This window comes from Mastigoproctus giganteus, chromosome 4, assembly GCF_048544385.1.
Source record: "Mastigoproctus giganteus isolate SK-2022 chromosome 4, ASM4854438v1, whole genome shotgun sequence".
In the NCBI taxonomy this organism is placed as follows: domain Eukaryota; kingdom Metazoa; phylum Arthropoda; class Arachnida; order Uropygi; family Thelyphonidae; genus Mastigoproctus; species Mastigoproctus giganteus.
In genome coordinates, this window is record NC_143578.1 from 110747820 (window position 1) to 110761830 (window position 14011).

The 14011-nt window shown below is 35.7% G+C and overlaps 1 protein-coding gene across 1 annotated transcript in view; it reads left to right on the forward strand.

Annotated features, from left to right (window-relative positions):
* Window positions 1–14011, forward strand: part of unc-13 (protein unc13 homolog) — a 1321962-nt gene that overhangs the window by 1127643 nt on the left and 180308 nt on the right. Inside the window, exon 34 of the mRNA XM_090372343.1 lies at window positions 1454–1531. Coding sequence (XP_090228469.1) covers window positions 1454–1531 — 78 coding nt within the window. The remainder of the gene's footprint in view (window positions 1–1453; window positions 1532–14011) is intronic.

The window sequence follows — 14011 nt, forward strand, 5'->3', positions numbered from 1 at the left end:
GCTAAGCACAATCAAACAAAAACATTTTCTCTGTTGCAGAATATCTTCACCTTCTGAACTTTCTTTTGCAGCATTTGTGTATCTTCTGCTCTCTTTAAAAAAATCAGTAATCTGGGTCTGTTTGCTTTTGCTTGATAGAGCTTAGCATTTTTGAAGCTACTTTTTGAACTTTATGCTCCTTTCAGTCAAAGAATATGCATTAAAAAAATAAGATTCTAATTGCTTGGCTACATTTATGCCTTCCGATATGCTTTTTAGTGTAAAATTTGGAACTTCAAAATTTTCACTGTGCTATTATCCTCTGAATCGATTTGGTTTACCTCCGATGCCATTTCCACCAAATCTGCTTTGCCAGCCACTTTTTCTATCAGTAATTCTTGAACGTCTTCAGTAGTCATATCATCAAAACCTTCTCCTCGTACCGACTTAGCAAGTTTTACTATCACACCTTATTTCCTGAATGAACTGACTCTGGCTATACATTCTGTCAACACGCATTTAATGTTGACGATTTTACTTCTTTGAGTGATAAAGCTATGATTCCGATACAGTCCACGATTGAAAAAATGTTTCCATGCCTCCATCACTTCTATAGATTCAGAATGAATTTTATCCAAAATCCATTGCAACGATTTTCTGGTGTAATGAGTTTTAAAGGTAGATATAATGCTTTGATCTGATGGCTGACTTAAAGAAGTTGTATTAGATGGTAGGAACATTACTTCAACATTTCGGATGACTTTATCTTTCGGATGGCCTGGCGCATTATCCAATAGTAATAAAATTTTGAAATCTAGATTTTTCAACATGTTCAATAGCACAGAACCTAACGCAGTGATTTCCCAACAAAATAAAATATGAGGATTTTCCAATAATTTTTTTTTGCATAACAACTAGCAAGTCAACAGCAGGGATTCACAAAAAATAATGGAAACATTGAAAAATTATACCCAACATAAAGCAGGGTTTCCCCCACACAAAAGCTCTAAAATACCATGTTATGTGAGGTTTGTCACAATTCTCTAACTATGGTAGAGTGAAACCGTGTTATATAAGTACTGTGTTATACAAGAATTGCTGCAATTTATCAATGGCATTAGAGCGAAACCAGTTATAGAAGTACCATGTTGTACAGGGGTTGTCTGTAATTTCCTCTATCATTGGGTAGAAGGAAAGATATGGGTTTTATAGGGTGGGGGAGATCTCCATATAGTAGGAGAGTGAGAGTGGCTTTTTATCCACTTAGGAATTTTTTTTTATCTAAGCACTGCAGTAACATTTTATCATTCACATGTCCCAAATGTATATATGTATAGTGTAAATGGTTTGCTTCCATTGTTTTATATGCAAATTTTGGTAAGAATTTTGGAGTGAACATCATAAGTACTAATTATTAAAATTATATTCAACTACATTATTATAATAACCAAAATTAAGCTCTTTCTGATTCCAGGCTTGCATACTTATGAATAATATACAGCAGCTTAGAGTGCAGTTGGAGAAGATGTTTGAATCAATGGGTGGCGAAAAGGTAAGAATTTGTTTGTTTGCTTGCTCTCTAAATAGAGGATATTTTTAAGAATCCATTTCCTCTTCTCGGGCAGTGCAAAACTTATCCCTCAAGTAAATCTGTTGAATTAAATGGTGAAATAGTTCTTCCAATATGATTATATTTAAGTTAAAATTTAAAAAAATTTCATTCTGCAGCTTTCTTCCACAGTGTATGCTCAGTATACAAATGAGTGCTTTCTGGCATTCTATGTTGGCCGCCAGCAGACTTTGAGCCATCTTGAGTAAATGCTATGATTTATAAACTTACAACAGAAAGTCTGCTGACTGCCCTGTGTATCACTGAACACATGTCAAAGAGTCAAGCCACAATTACCATATTTATTTCTGAAGCCATTACAGTATTGCATGAGGATAAGATTTTTTTTTATTTCAAAATAAATAAATAAACACTAGTAAAATAATAAGAGGAGTTTACCTCAATATAGTACGTAGAACACAGCAAGGGAATTCATCTTCATCACTGTTCCAACTTAAGGTTGGGTCACATGAGTCAAAGTCTTCCATCTTTTTCTGTCTTTCCTGATCTTGTCTGCTATCATTCTCTCCCACTCAATTCCCTGTTTCCACATCTACTGTAATCTGATCTCTCCGCCTCTTTCTGGGTCTTCCTCTCAGCCTCTTGTCCATTTTGATTTCAAACATTCTTCTTGGTAAACTGTCAGAGTTCATTCTCTTCATGTGTCCAAACCACTGCAAATGTGATGTAATCATCTTCTCCCTCAGACTTTCTATTCCCAAATTCATTCTTATATCAGTATTTCTTATATATCTCTTTTAGTTTTAGCTAGCATAGTCCTTAGCACCTTCATTTCCATTGCTTGGACTCTGCTAGAATCATTTTTATTCATCCTCCACATCTCAGCAGCATTGTCAATATACGGACGAAATATGCCCTATTTATAAGCTTTTTACACTTCATTGGAACTTCCCTAGCCCATAACGGGCTATTAACATTACAGAAGAAACTCTGACTTGCTGCTGTTCTCCTAGTTATTTCCATATCTAGGCTGCAGTAAGGGATTTAATAAACCTATATCACATCTTTTCTCAACACTTAAAAAGTAAATTTTAAAATTATATTTTTTGTGACTAAATAAAATATACAATAATTATAAATTGTAATAAGCTATATGAGCTTAATTAGATAGAGCTGAGCAAAAATAAATGGTGAATGTGTGAGTGGCCCATTCTGTTTGTAGCAGCCACCTACTTTATGGAGCCTCTGTGTGACTAACTTTTATTCTTGTATGCAGGATATGTTGTTGATAAAAGACTCTTGCATTAAAGAAACATGGGCAGAATGTAGTTGTCATAGGATAGACCAACAGCACTTGATTTTTCTTGTTAAGGACCATTAACAAAGTGATTATTTTGGTAATCAACTAGTAATTTTGTTATACTCAGATATCTCAATTGCAGGCTTCTCACTTCCATATTTTAACTAATAGACAAAGGAGATAAAATAATAAATGGAATAAAATATAATATCTAATAAACTTTATAAATAATAAGATAGTCACATAGATAAACTGCTAACACTGCACAATGAGCAAATTACGAAAGCATCACTTGGATTTGACAGTTCATGCCTGTTTAGACTTATTATCCAAAGCAAAATGACATTCACCAGGTCCTGGGGTTGTGACGGCTTTTAGACCTTCTACTTATAATTTAATCTGTTGCACCTATAGAATTGGACAAGCATGTGATAGTTTTATTGTCTTAAATATTTTACCTGTTGCATACCATTTTCTGTATTATGATTCTGATAATGGTATCCAGTTTTTGCCTTCATATACAGATTTTTTAAGGAACATCATACAACGAACTCTTTAAAATATGCCACCTCTCAAATTAAAATAATTTGAGAGGTGGCAGAATTTAAAATTTTCTGGATTTTAGAGAAGTAGTATACCTAGTGGTTGAACAGTTTTAGAACATGTTTCAGTGAATACAGTCATTCTCCACTAATTGACGGTAATTGGTTCCATCAAAAGACAATTAACAAATCATTGATTGATTAACCTAAAGTTGTGGAACAAATTTCAAACATTTAAAATAATTTTTTATTCATTTTTTAAAATTTATTCTTCATATCTACATACATGTGAATTAAATTTAAATAATTAATATTATTACAAGAGCATTTTTGTTATCCCAGTGTGTGTGCGTGTGCGCGCGCACACATTTGGATCAACCAGGAATGACAGTTGTTGGGAGAATTTTTATTTGTAAATATGCAAGTGTTAATTGATTGAATCATCAATTAACAGGACTTCAATTAGCAGGGAATGACTGTATGAAACTCAAACAACTGAACTTATTTACATCTGTAAAATATTTATAATTATCTTGTCCTTTCATCTGTATCTCGCAGCAGAACATATAAGCCTTTGAAACCAGTTGCCCTGGAATTGTACTGCTTTAAACAGATAACTTTAGCTATATTACAATTTATAAAACTGATTTCATATACAGTATGGAAGCTACATCAAACAACGTTTTTACTTTACGTTTTTACGTTTTTTACAGATTTGTCTGCGTGTTTTCACCAGAGGTCATCTGCTATCTAATGAGTTATTTTTTAAACAAATCACTGATTAACCTTTTGGAGATACCATCTCTTTGAAAATGGTGCGATATCAGGACAACTAATAGCAAAGACAAGTTTGTTTTGCTGTGTCAGTTAACACCATTACATAGTTTAAATCTTGCTGGCTGCAGTGACAGATTAAAGGATGAGATAGTCCTCAAGCGTCTTATAAAGAGAGAGAGAGAGAGAAATGTTACACTATTTTGCGTGGATTCTTAAAGATAAATGTAATCGTCGTTGATACAGTACCGGATTGCCTTCTCAATATTTCTAGATCATAAAATGTTGATTGCTGTAAAGTATGCCAGATTTTGAAGAATTACAGATTTTCAAGAGTTTACTGTACTTACTTTTACATGAGTGAGTTATTATCATCAATAATAACTCATTCATGTAAAAGTAAGTACAGATTTCAATGATCTCCTCCTACTCATTACTTGCTAACTTCGTGTACACGATTCTCTCCATGCAGTTCTTGCATTTTGTCTTGTTGATCCAATAACCCTTTCATTGACTAGATCAGGCTCACCCGAGCAAAACTCTTGAAAAATAAACAAACCATTGGGCTTTGCTAAATCACTGGTCATACTGGCATCACAGAAAACTGATCTGCTGACCTTTGCTGCTAAAACAAGAAGGAATCCTCTGACTCTAAGTTTGATCCCATTCACAGGCTTTGCATACCTTATGAGATTTCCTTGCATTGCTGCAGCACCGTATTCACTGGAATCATTGCCTCAACCCTCCTATCTGTAAGCTCTAAAATAGGTGCATAATCTACAATAGATTATGCTTCTATTGTAGGCCCCACTTTTGAAAAGAATAGTAGCTGCTCCTCTAGTAGACAACTGCCTGAGTAACCAATTTATGTATGTTGCTTCTACCTTAGAGTCCAAATTACTACAAATGTGACTCTTGTTATGAATCCCACATCAATTACCTAAGCAAAATGACTTAACAGAATTTACCAAATAATAACTAACCACACACCAAAGAAAGGAACTTCATATTCAGACTCAGCCCCAGGCTAAAACAGATATTATTAAAACTGTCTTCTTGATGGAATAGGTGATTGAAGTGGATGTGAAGAAATTAAAGAACCAAACACCCATCCTACAACTCCTTCCTAGTGACATGCACCTAATATAACTTCTTAGATCAGAAGAACTGGTCTCCAGGAACTCTGTTTAAGCTTTTTAAAGAAAGGTATCCCTTAGTTAAACTCTCTATCCTAAACAACATAATAACTATGAATAAATAGATAAATAAATCTTTATTCCCATCATGGAAAGTTTCCAGAGGTTTACAAAGTAAATGGATGCTATAAAGAAAAAATGCTACATGTAGAAATACAGTATATAAGCAAAACAAAAACAGACACAATAAAACATCCTGTAATGATAGAAGGGTACGATATTATCAATAACTAATTTGAAGCCGGAACCAAATGACCAATCTGGTCATACTGTGACATAGTAACTGTATGCGAAAATTAATTTTGACATCATATTCTTATATTTCAACAAAGCTTTTGATACTGTTCCCAATAAGATACTGCTATACAATTTGGAGCACTGTGACGTCCAGGGCAAGTTACTGCTCTGGATAAAGGGTGAATGGTAGTAGGCAAAGAGGGGTTTATTAATGGGAACTGCCCTTCTTGGACTAATGTTATTTGTGGAGTCCCCTAGGGTTCAGTGCTAAGCCCATTGTTGTTTTCACTATTTATTAACAATATTGATAAAGCCATATCAAGTTTAATGTTAGAATTTGTGGATGACACAAAGGTTGGCAGAGTGGTTAATAACAAATCACATCATGTTGCAACATGATGTGATGTTGCAACATGACCTAGAAAAATTAGCTGGATAGGATGAGAAATAAGTGGCAATTAAGGTTTAACATCAAAAAAATGCAAGATACTGTATATGGAAGCACTAATCCTAGAATAACTTAACAATTGGGTATATGACACTTGAGTTCATAGAGAAAGAAAAAGACCTATAGGTAATTGTACAGTCTGACATAAAATTCTCTGAACAGTGTAAACAAGCTTCTAGGACAGCTCGTGGGATTTTTGTTGATGATATACAGGAATTTTGCCAGCAAGGATAAGGAGATGATTATCTTGTTGTATAAGGCAGAGTGGTTAGCCGGCATCATGAGTACTTCATACAGGTCTGTAAATCTCATCATAGAATGTTGATGTGTTGGAATGTATAGAAGGGCAGAAAGATTAGTGAGAAACAAAAATGTTCTTACTAAGAAAGGCTTCAGTTCTTCAAATTGCAGCTAGGAATGGAAACTAGGGATCTGTGAGGAGGGGTGATGGAAGTGTTTAAAATTAAATGAGGATGGCATCCTCTTGTTCGGACAACACATAAAGGAACATAGATTGAAAAAGGATGGTTGTAGGATAGATGCATGAAAATTTTTGTCAGCCAAAAGATATTGATTGTTGGAACAAACTTCCATCTGTTATTTTGGAAGTGGAAGGTTTGAATAAATTTGAAGGAAGAATTGGACAAATTATTAATGGGATGGACTATTAAAGTGGGTTGTATGTTTTTTTTTTTTTGCTGTTGCTAAATGGACTGAGTAAATTAAATGGATGGCAATCTAGTTCTTGCTTAGACACACATAAAAGGACTTAAATTGAAAAAGGGATGGTTGTAAGATAGATATCTGAAAATTTTCTTTCAGCTGAGAGATATTGATTATTGGAATTAGTTTCCATCTGATATTGTATTGAGGTTGATAGTTTGAATAAATTGGAGGAAGAATTAGACAAATTAGATGGGATGGACAGGTGAGGTGAGTAGTGTGTGTGTGTGTGTGTGTGTGTGTGTGTGTGTGTTTTGCTGATGCTGTATAATCTTGCTTCCTTTCATCATTTGCTACTACTAATACTAATGCTAAATTCCGTTCAATTGCAGTATTTTGTATAAAACTTTCAGGAGCTTATAACTCTCCTTTGGTCTCCATCTCATTCCTGACTACTTAGAACACGAATAGAATGTTCTTCTCTCTGCTCTTAAAACATTTACAGGAGGAGACTTTAATATTCAGTCCCAAGACATGCAACAGCTGTACAAGGTTTACCTTAATATTGAATTCTTTTGGCCTCGGGATGCATATTACACTGCTGATCAGGGAAGTTTAAGCTTTAATCATCATTTTCCCCATCTTTTTTATGCCAATAAGCTACCCAACTCTTTGTCATTTTCATCAAATCACTCACCCCATGCTTTCCCAATTCCAATATCAAGAATGCACCTGTGCTTTCCCAATTCCAGTGATATCAAGGATGCAAACTGATAATTACATTTCTGATTCCCTCTTTGACTAATATTTTCTATCAAATTAAAACTTGAAATAGTCATAAATCATCTGTCCACCATTAACTGGAATAATTTAGCATCATTATTTATTCAAAGAGCCACCAATAGCAATAAATAGTTGAAACATATAGCCACAATCAGTATACCTAAACAAAGTCAGAATTACTGAGAGAATCCAGCAGTGGTTTCATCCAGATATAAAAAGTCTTTAGATGCAAACCGAGGGCATATAGATAATGAGTTTAATTGAGAGCCAGTATAGACTATGAAGCCTATAAAAGAGAGAGTTCATTTCCTGCACCTCAAGAGAAGTGCATATCAACAATATATCTTATCCCAATTTAAGAAGTCCCAAAGAATTTTCTCGAATTATAGTGATAACTTTAACATGGTAGAAAAGCTATTTGAGGAGTGGATGCCTTTTGATTATCACGATACAACCATCACACCTATAACACTGCATAGTGGAACTGTGTAAGACCGTGACTGTTATCGAAGGTATAATGATCTCTAAATAGTAGATCATAAACACGATAAATGGACTGCCCAACAAGGCCAACAGAACTGATGGGAACCATCTGTTTGTGGTTAAATTTTATTCACTGCACAGTATGTATCCTCCTTGACATCTTCCAGAAGATCCTAAAGACAAGTACCATACTTGAACTCTGGAAATCTTATTATGTCACACCAGTCCCAAAATTAGAACCCCAAGATTTCTAAAGACTTCCTTCTGATCTCATAGGATGCTCCTTATTGAAAATTTTTGAAAAACTTATACATCCACCAGTTATTCACACTGTTTTGCTCACTGACCACCTACCTCCACATAGCACTGCACCATAGGTCCACAACCTCAAATCTTCTGGATATTATCTTTAAATTATTAAATCTGCTTATGGTATTTCCATCTTAAAGGAATGCTTCAAGGCATCAAATCAAATAATCACTGTCTTGGAGTCTTTGCTACAGTGGAGTCAGTTAATTATATCTCATGGATCTCTCCAGAAAACCATATATGCAGTGAGGGATATGCTTCAGCTGGGATGATGTTGACCACCTTCTTTGCATTTCACCTAGAACCATTCCTTGCAATAAATCCAAACTTCAGGTCCTATGATAATGATCTAAAATTCATTATTTCAGAAGATCCTAAACAGATTTATTTAATTAATGATGAAACCTGTATAGAGATTCAACAGTTAATTGACTACAGCTAGCTACACTCCAACTAAACAATGCCAGGTCATCCTACATGACAGTCACTAGGAGTAAACTCAGGAATGACATCTAAGTTATTGCTAATGGTGAGAGAATTCAGAAAGTTCCATCCCATATAGACTGGGCTAACATGGATTGAAGACATAAATTTCAAAGAACACTTATTATACAGAATTTTGGGCAATCTGCCAAGTTTCAGTACATTTAGAGATGTCTCGCACTTCTTCCTTTATATGCCTTCAAAATCTAGTCCTCTGTATCTGCCTATAATTATAACAAATTTCTATTGATGGTGGTGTTTTGTATTCTGTGGTGGCTGAAGGATTTGGAAGGAAGCCCGTTCGTCATTTCAAAATGTATTCTTCTAGTCAGTTTAAGTATGACCCATATTTATGTAATAGTAATGTGAATTTCTGGAAAACTGATGTCCACTCATGAGCCAAAACCTTATGCCCACCCATGTCTCCACAAGTGGATGCATCCCACAGCACACCTAGGAGTGGTGTCACAGAGTGGCATAGCATATATAGTGACAGCACGAGTAGTGCTTATCAGTTCATTACAAAACTTGTCCTCAATAAAAACTGTCTTCAATTGCTAAGCTACTAATTCACTGGACTGATGTCTCATCTTGAAGGTATTGTCTTACTATCAAAATCAAGAAATAGAAACCACCAGAACTAGCATCTCCCACTCGGTGATACTCACCAACCTGGACTCATTAAGAGGGATGTTCCCATGCAACATCATCCAGCATTTCAACACCTTACACAAAGATAATAAAAGCTACAAGAGCCAAATTCCAGATCAAATCTGGATCAAATTGCCAGAATTATCACAAAAGACTGAACTTAATTTATGTCACTAAATTATAGTATGAAACAAATATAATGTATTAAACAACTTCTGTCTATATAATAGTAATGTGAATTTCTGGAGAAATGATGTACACTCATGAGTCTACCCATGTCTCCACAAGTGAATGCATCCCACAGCACACCTAGGAGTGGTGGCACAGCATATTTAGTGACAGCACATGTAGTGCTTATCGGTTTATCATTACAAAACTCGTACAATAGAGAATGAGAAGGGTCTACAGAGCTAGAGCAGGGAATAATTTTCACTAGTAAGGCCTGGGTCAGCATCTCAGCAACCCCAAGCATTATTGGTTGTTCGAGGGCTGCTATAGTGAAGGTTTGGCAGGAATGGCCCAAAGATGAACACACAACCACCCAATGTGCTGGCAGGGAAACTGCCACTGTTAAATAGTCAAGGTAAACAGCAGTTGGCATGTGCTGTGCAGGACAACACAGCTCACGATCCCTCATTTAATGGCAGAGTATTTATTATTTAACATCTAATTACTAATAGTCAGTTCACAAAAACCACATTAATGACAATAATCGCAGTTTATAGTATGAAAATCAATTGGCAAAAATCATACAAATTATAATCGACATGCAAGTATTATAATAATCTTATTCTTCTTTGCTTTTTCATTTCATATGTATCAATCACTTCATTTATTAATTTTTCCAATAACTCATTCAGGCCTTCTACGCTTACCTTCATGCACTCTTGCAATGTTTCTTTCCCATTCGGTTCCTTAATTTTGTTATCAACCAATTCATTTTGCTAAAAGAACATTCAGCACTAGCAGTTGATTCAGGAATACAGCATAGCTTGATATACAATATCTTTACCTCAACATATCCAATATTTGATTCCAAAATTGACTGTATACGATTGTTGTTGAATTGGCTTTCTGTTTTTGTCACATATTTAATTGAATGAATTTAATTCCACAAAGGATCAAAGTTCAAGTTTAGACAAGACAAGATTATCTTTATGTCATCTGTTAGTTGGCAGAAAGATTTCGATGATTTAAACTTTGCAGTAACATTGATGATCAACATTGCTTTGTCATTAAAACAATCCTTCATCTGACTGACCATTGTATCAACAAATTTTTTTGCCGTTTTGTAACTCATACTAATATCTTCATTTAGAACAATTAGTTGAATATGATGAATAGTTTGAAGCAGTTTATGATAATTTTTACAAATTGTACTTTCTGGGTTTTGTTCGATACAATCTGACAATATATTTTCTAAATGTTGTATTGTTGAGTGAATAAGCATCGGCAGTGAAGACAAGTGGAGCTCTTCCTTTTGTAAAACTGTACTCAAATTTGAAACAGTGAATAAAGCTTCATGCAAGATGCGGAGATTAATTAAAAAGCTAAATTTTTCTAATTCCAATAAAATTCCACCTTCCAGTGATGCAAGTTTGACTCTGTAGTTATGAATATGTTCAGATGTCATCATGGTGCTACTATAACACAACTTCATTGCATTAGTCGATTGGAAATTTCTTAGCCAACAGCAAAGACTGCTTCTACAGGGATGGGATACACTTAAATAGAAAGGGTGCAAGGATATTTGCTGATACTATTGAGGCAGTGTTAGGTTGGTTGGAAAACTGCTAGCTTGGGGGGATTCACAGACTGAAAGGTTAAAAGTAGCTGCAGGCAGAGGTAAAGGTGATTCTTGCACTAATTCTATTAGAATAAGCAGTGGCCTGGAGCAAGGGGTGCTGGGGGTTTCAGAGACTGATGGCAGTCATCGTGAAACAGGTGGGTATATGGGATGTGTTAGGGAAACTAAGAATAAGAATAGGTGCATGTGTACCAATGCTAGAAGTATAGTAAATAATGAATTTGAAGTGTTAGTCAAGACATCAAAGGCGGATATTGTTGGGATATAAGAGACATGATGTTACACAGATATTAGGAATGCAGAATTGGAATTTGGGGAGTACAATGTGTACAGAAAGGATAGACAGGATAGGAAGGGAGGAGGTGTTATGCTGTTAATTAAGAAAAACATAAAATCAATAGAAGTGCATCCAGTTGATATAGATGAACAGTGCACTGTTGAGTCAGTTTGGTGTGACATAAGCACTGTGAAAGCAAAAATAAGAGTAGGAGTGTGTTATAGGCCTAATGACTCGAATGAGTACAATGAACAATTGTACAGAGAAATAGAGTGGGCTGATAAATCGGAATATCTTATAAGAAATATTTTTTATTTCTTATAAGGGATTTTAACTTCCCAGATATTGACTGGAACTTGTGGGTTAGTCAATCGCACACTAGTAAGACTTTTGTAGATTTATTGGATGATTGTTTTCTGCAGCAGCATGTTCGAGAGGCAACCAGAGAGGGTAATACTCTTGATCTGGTTATCAGCAGTGATCATTTGTGTATTAAGAATTTGCAGATAAAGGAACCACTAGATGGCAGTGATCACAGTGTACTGATGTGGGATTTACTTAAAGATATAATTACCATCAGGGGTAAAGGAAAAGGTTTTTGCTTCCATAAAGGTGAGTACAGTGGTCTCATACAGTTTTTAAATTCTGTACAGTGGGATCAACTGATGATGTTACCAACAGCAAATTCTAAGTGGGAAGCATTCAAGGAATTAATCATGGAAGCTACTAAAAGTTTCATACCTATTAATAAATATTGTTCAAGGTTTAGGCCTAAATGGTTATCAAATGAACTGATGAGACTTGTGACAGAGAAGAAAAATGAATGGGATGCATATAAATTATCAGGCGACACAGAAGCCTGTGGCAGATATAAGCTAGTCTGTTGGTTAGGCAGGCGAAGGCAGATTATGAGAAATCGTTGGTAATGGATGCTAAGAAAAACAGCAAGGATTTCTTTACTTATATAAAGTCTAAAAGGAAGGGGATGAATCTGATTGGTCCACTTGATATTGATGGTTCAACTGTTGATGATCCTGCTCAGATAGCAAACAAACGATGAGTATTTTGCATCTACATTCACACATGAGGAGTTATTAAGGTTTGAAAATGCCAATAATTTATCAAATTGTAGTAGGGTGCTTAATGATTTTATAATAACTGAGAGCAAAGTGGAGGAGAAATTGTTGAAGTTAAACATAAGAAAGACACCTGGGATGGATGGGAGCTATCCAGTTATATTAAAGGAAGCAGCAAAGGAAGTAAGCAAACCCTTAGCCATAATTATGACAGCATCCTTGGACTCAAGGGAGATACCCACAAACTGGAGATGTGCAAATGTATCCCCAATTCACAAAGGGGATCAAAGGGGGACACGAGTAATTACAGACCAGTTAGTTTAACTTCTGTTCCGGGTAAAATAACGGAGTCACTGGTTAAAGATGCATTGCAGGGTCATCTAGATAAGACTGCAGCAATAATTCAGACACAACATGGGTTTGTTAAGGGAAAGTCTTGTCTGACACATTTGATTGGTTATTATGATGTGGTTACAAAGGAACTGGATGCAAAAAATAATTTTGATATCATATGCTTGAATTTCAGGAAAGCTTTTGACACTGTTGTGCAATGGAAGACTACTGTACAAATTGGAGCAGAATGGTATTAATGGTAAATTGCTACAATGGATAAAAGGATGGTCGAGTGGAAGAAGACAGAGGGTGATAATCAATGGGTGCTGCTCTTGGTGGACTAATGTTATTAGTGGAGTCCCACAGGGTTCGGTGTTGGGTCCACTGTTGTTTTGTATATTTATCGATGATATTGATGAAGGTATATCAGGCTTAGTGTTGAAGTTTGCAGATGATACAAATATTGGCAGGGTTGTTAATGACAGTAATGGCAATGTACTACTGCTACAGGATCTAGAAAATTTGGGCAGCTGGTCTGAGAAGTGGCAACTGAAGTTTAACTTTGACAAATGCAAAGTACTGCATATGGGTAGAAGTAACCCCAGAGAAACGTACCAACTGTGTGGTACTACACTTAAGGTGGTAGAAAATGAAAAAGACCTGGGAGTAATTGTGCAGTCAGGTATGAAGTTTTCTGAGCAATGCAGACAGGCTGCCAGGGTAGGTCATGGGGTTTTGTCAATGATATATCGGAATTTTGCTAGCAGGGAAAGGGAGGTGATTGTTCCTCTGTATAAGGCAATGGTCAGGCCACGCCTTGAGTACTGCATACAGGTGTGGAGGCCTCATTTTAGGAAGGATGTAGATTTGCTTGAGTGTGTATAGAAAAGGGCAACAAGATTGGTGAGGGGAATGAAGGGATCCTCTTACCAAAAGAGGCTTAAGTTCTGCAAATTGCAGTGGCTGGAGACTAGGCACCTGCACAGTGATCTGTTTGAGGTGTATAAGACCTTGAATGGGTTGAGCACGCTGAAGTCTGATGGGATTCTTCCACTTGTTCAGATTATAAACCTATGGGGGCATAAATGCAAACTGAGGAA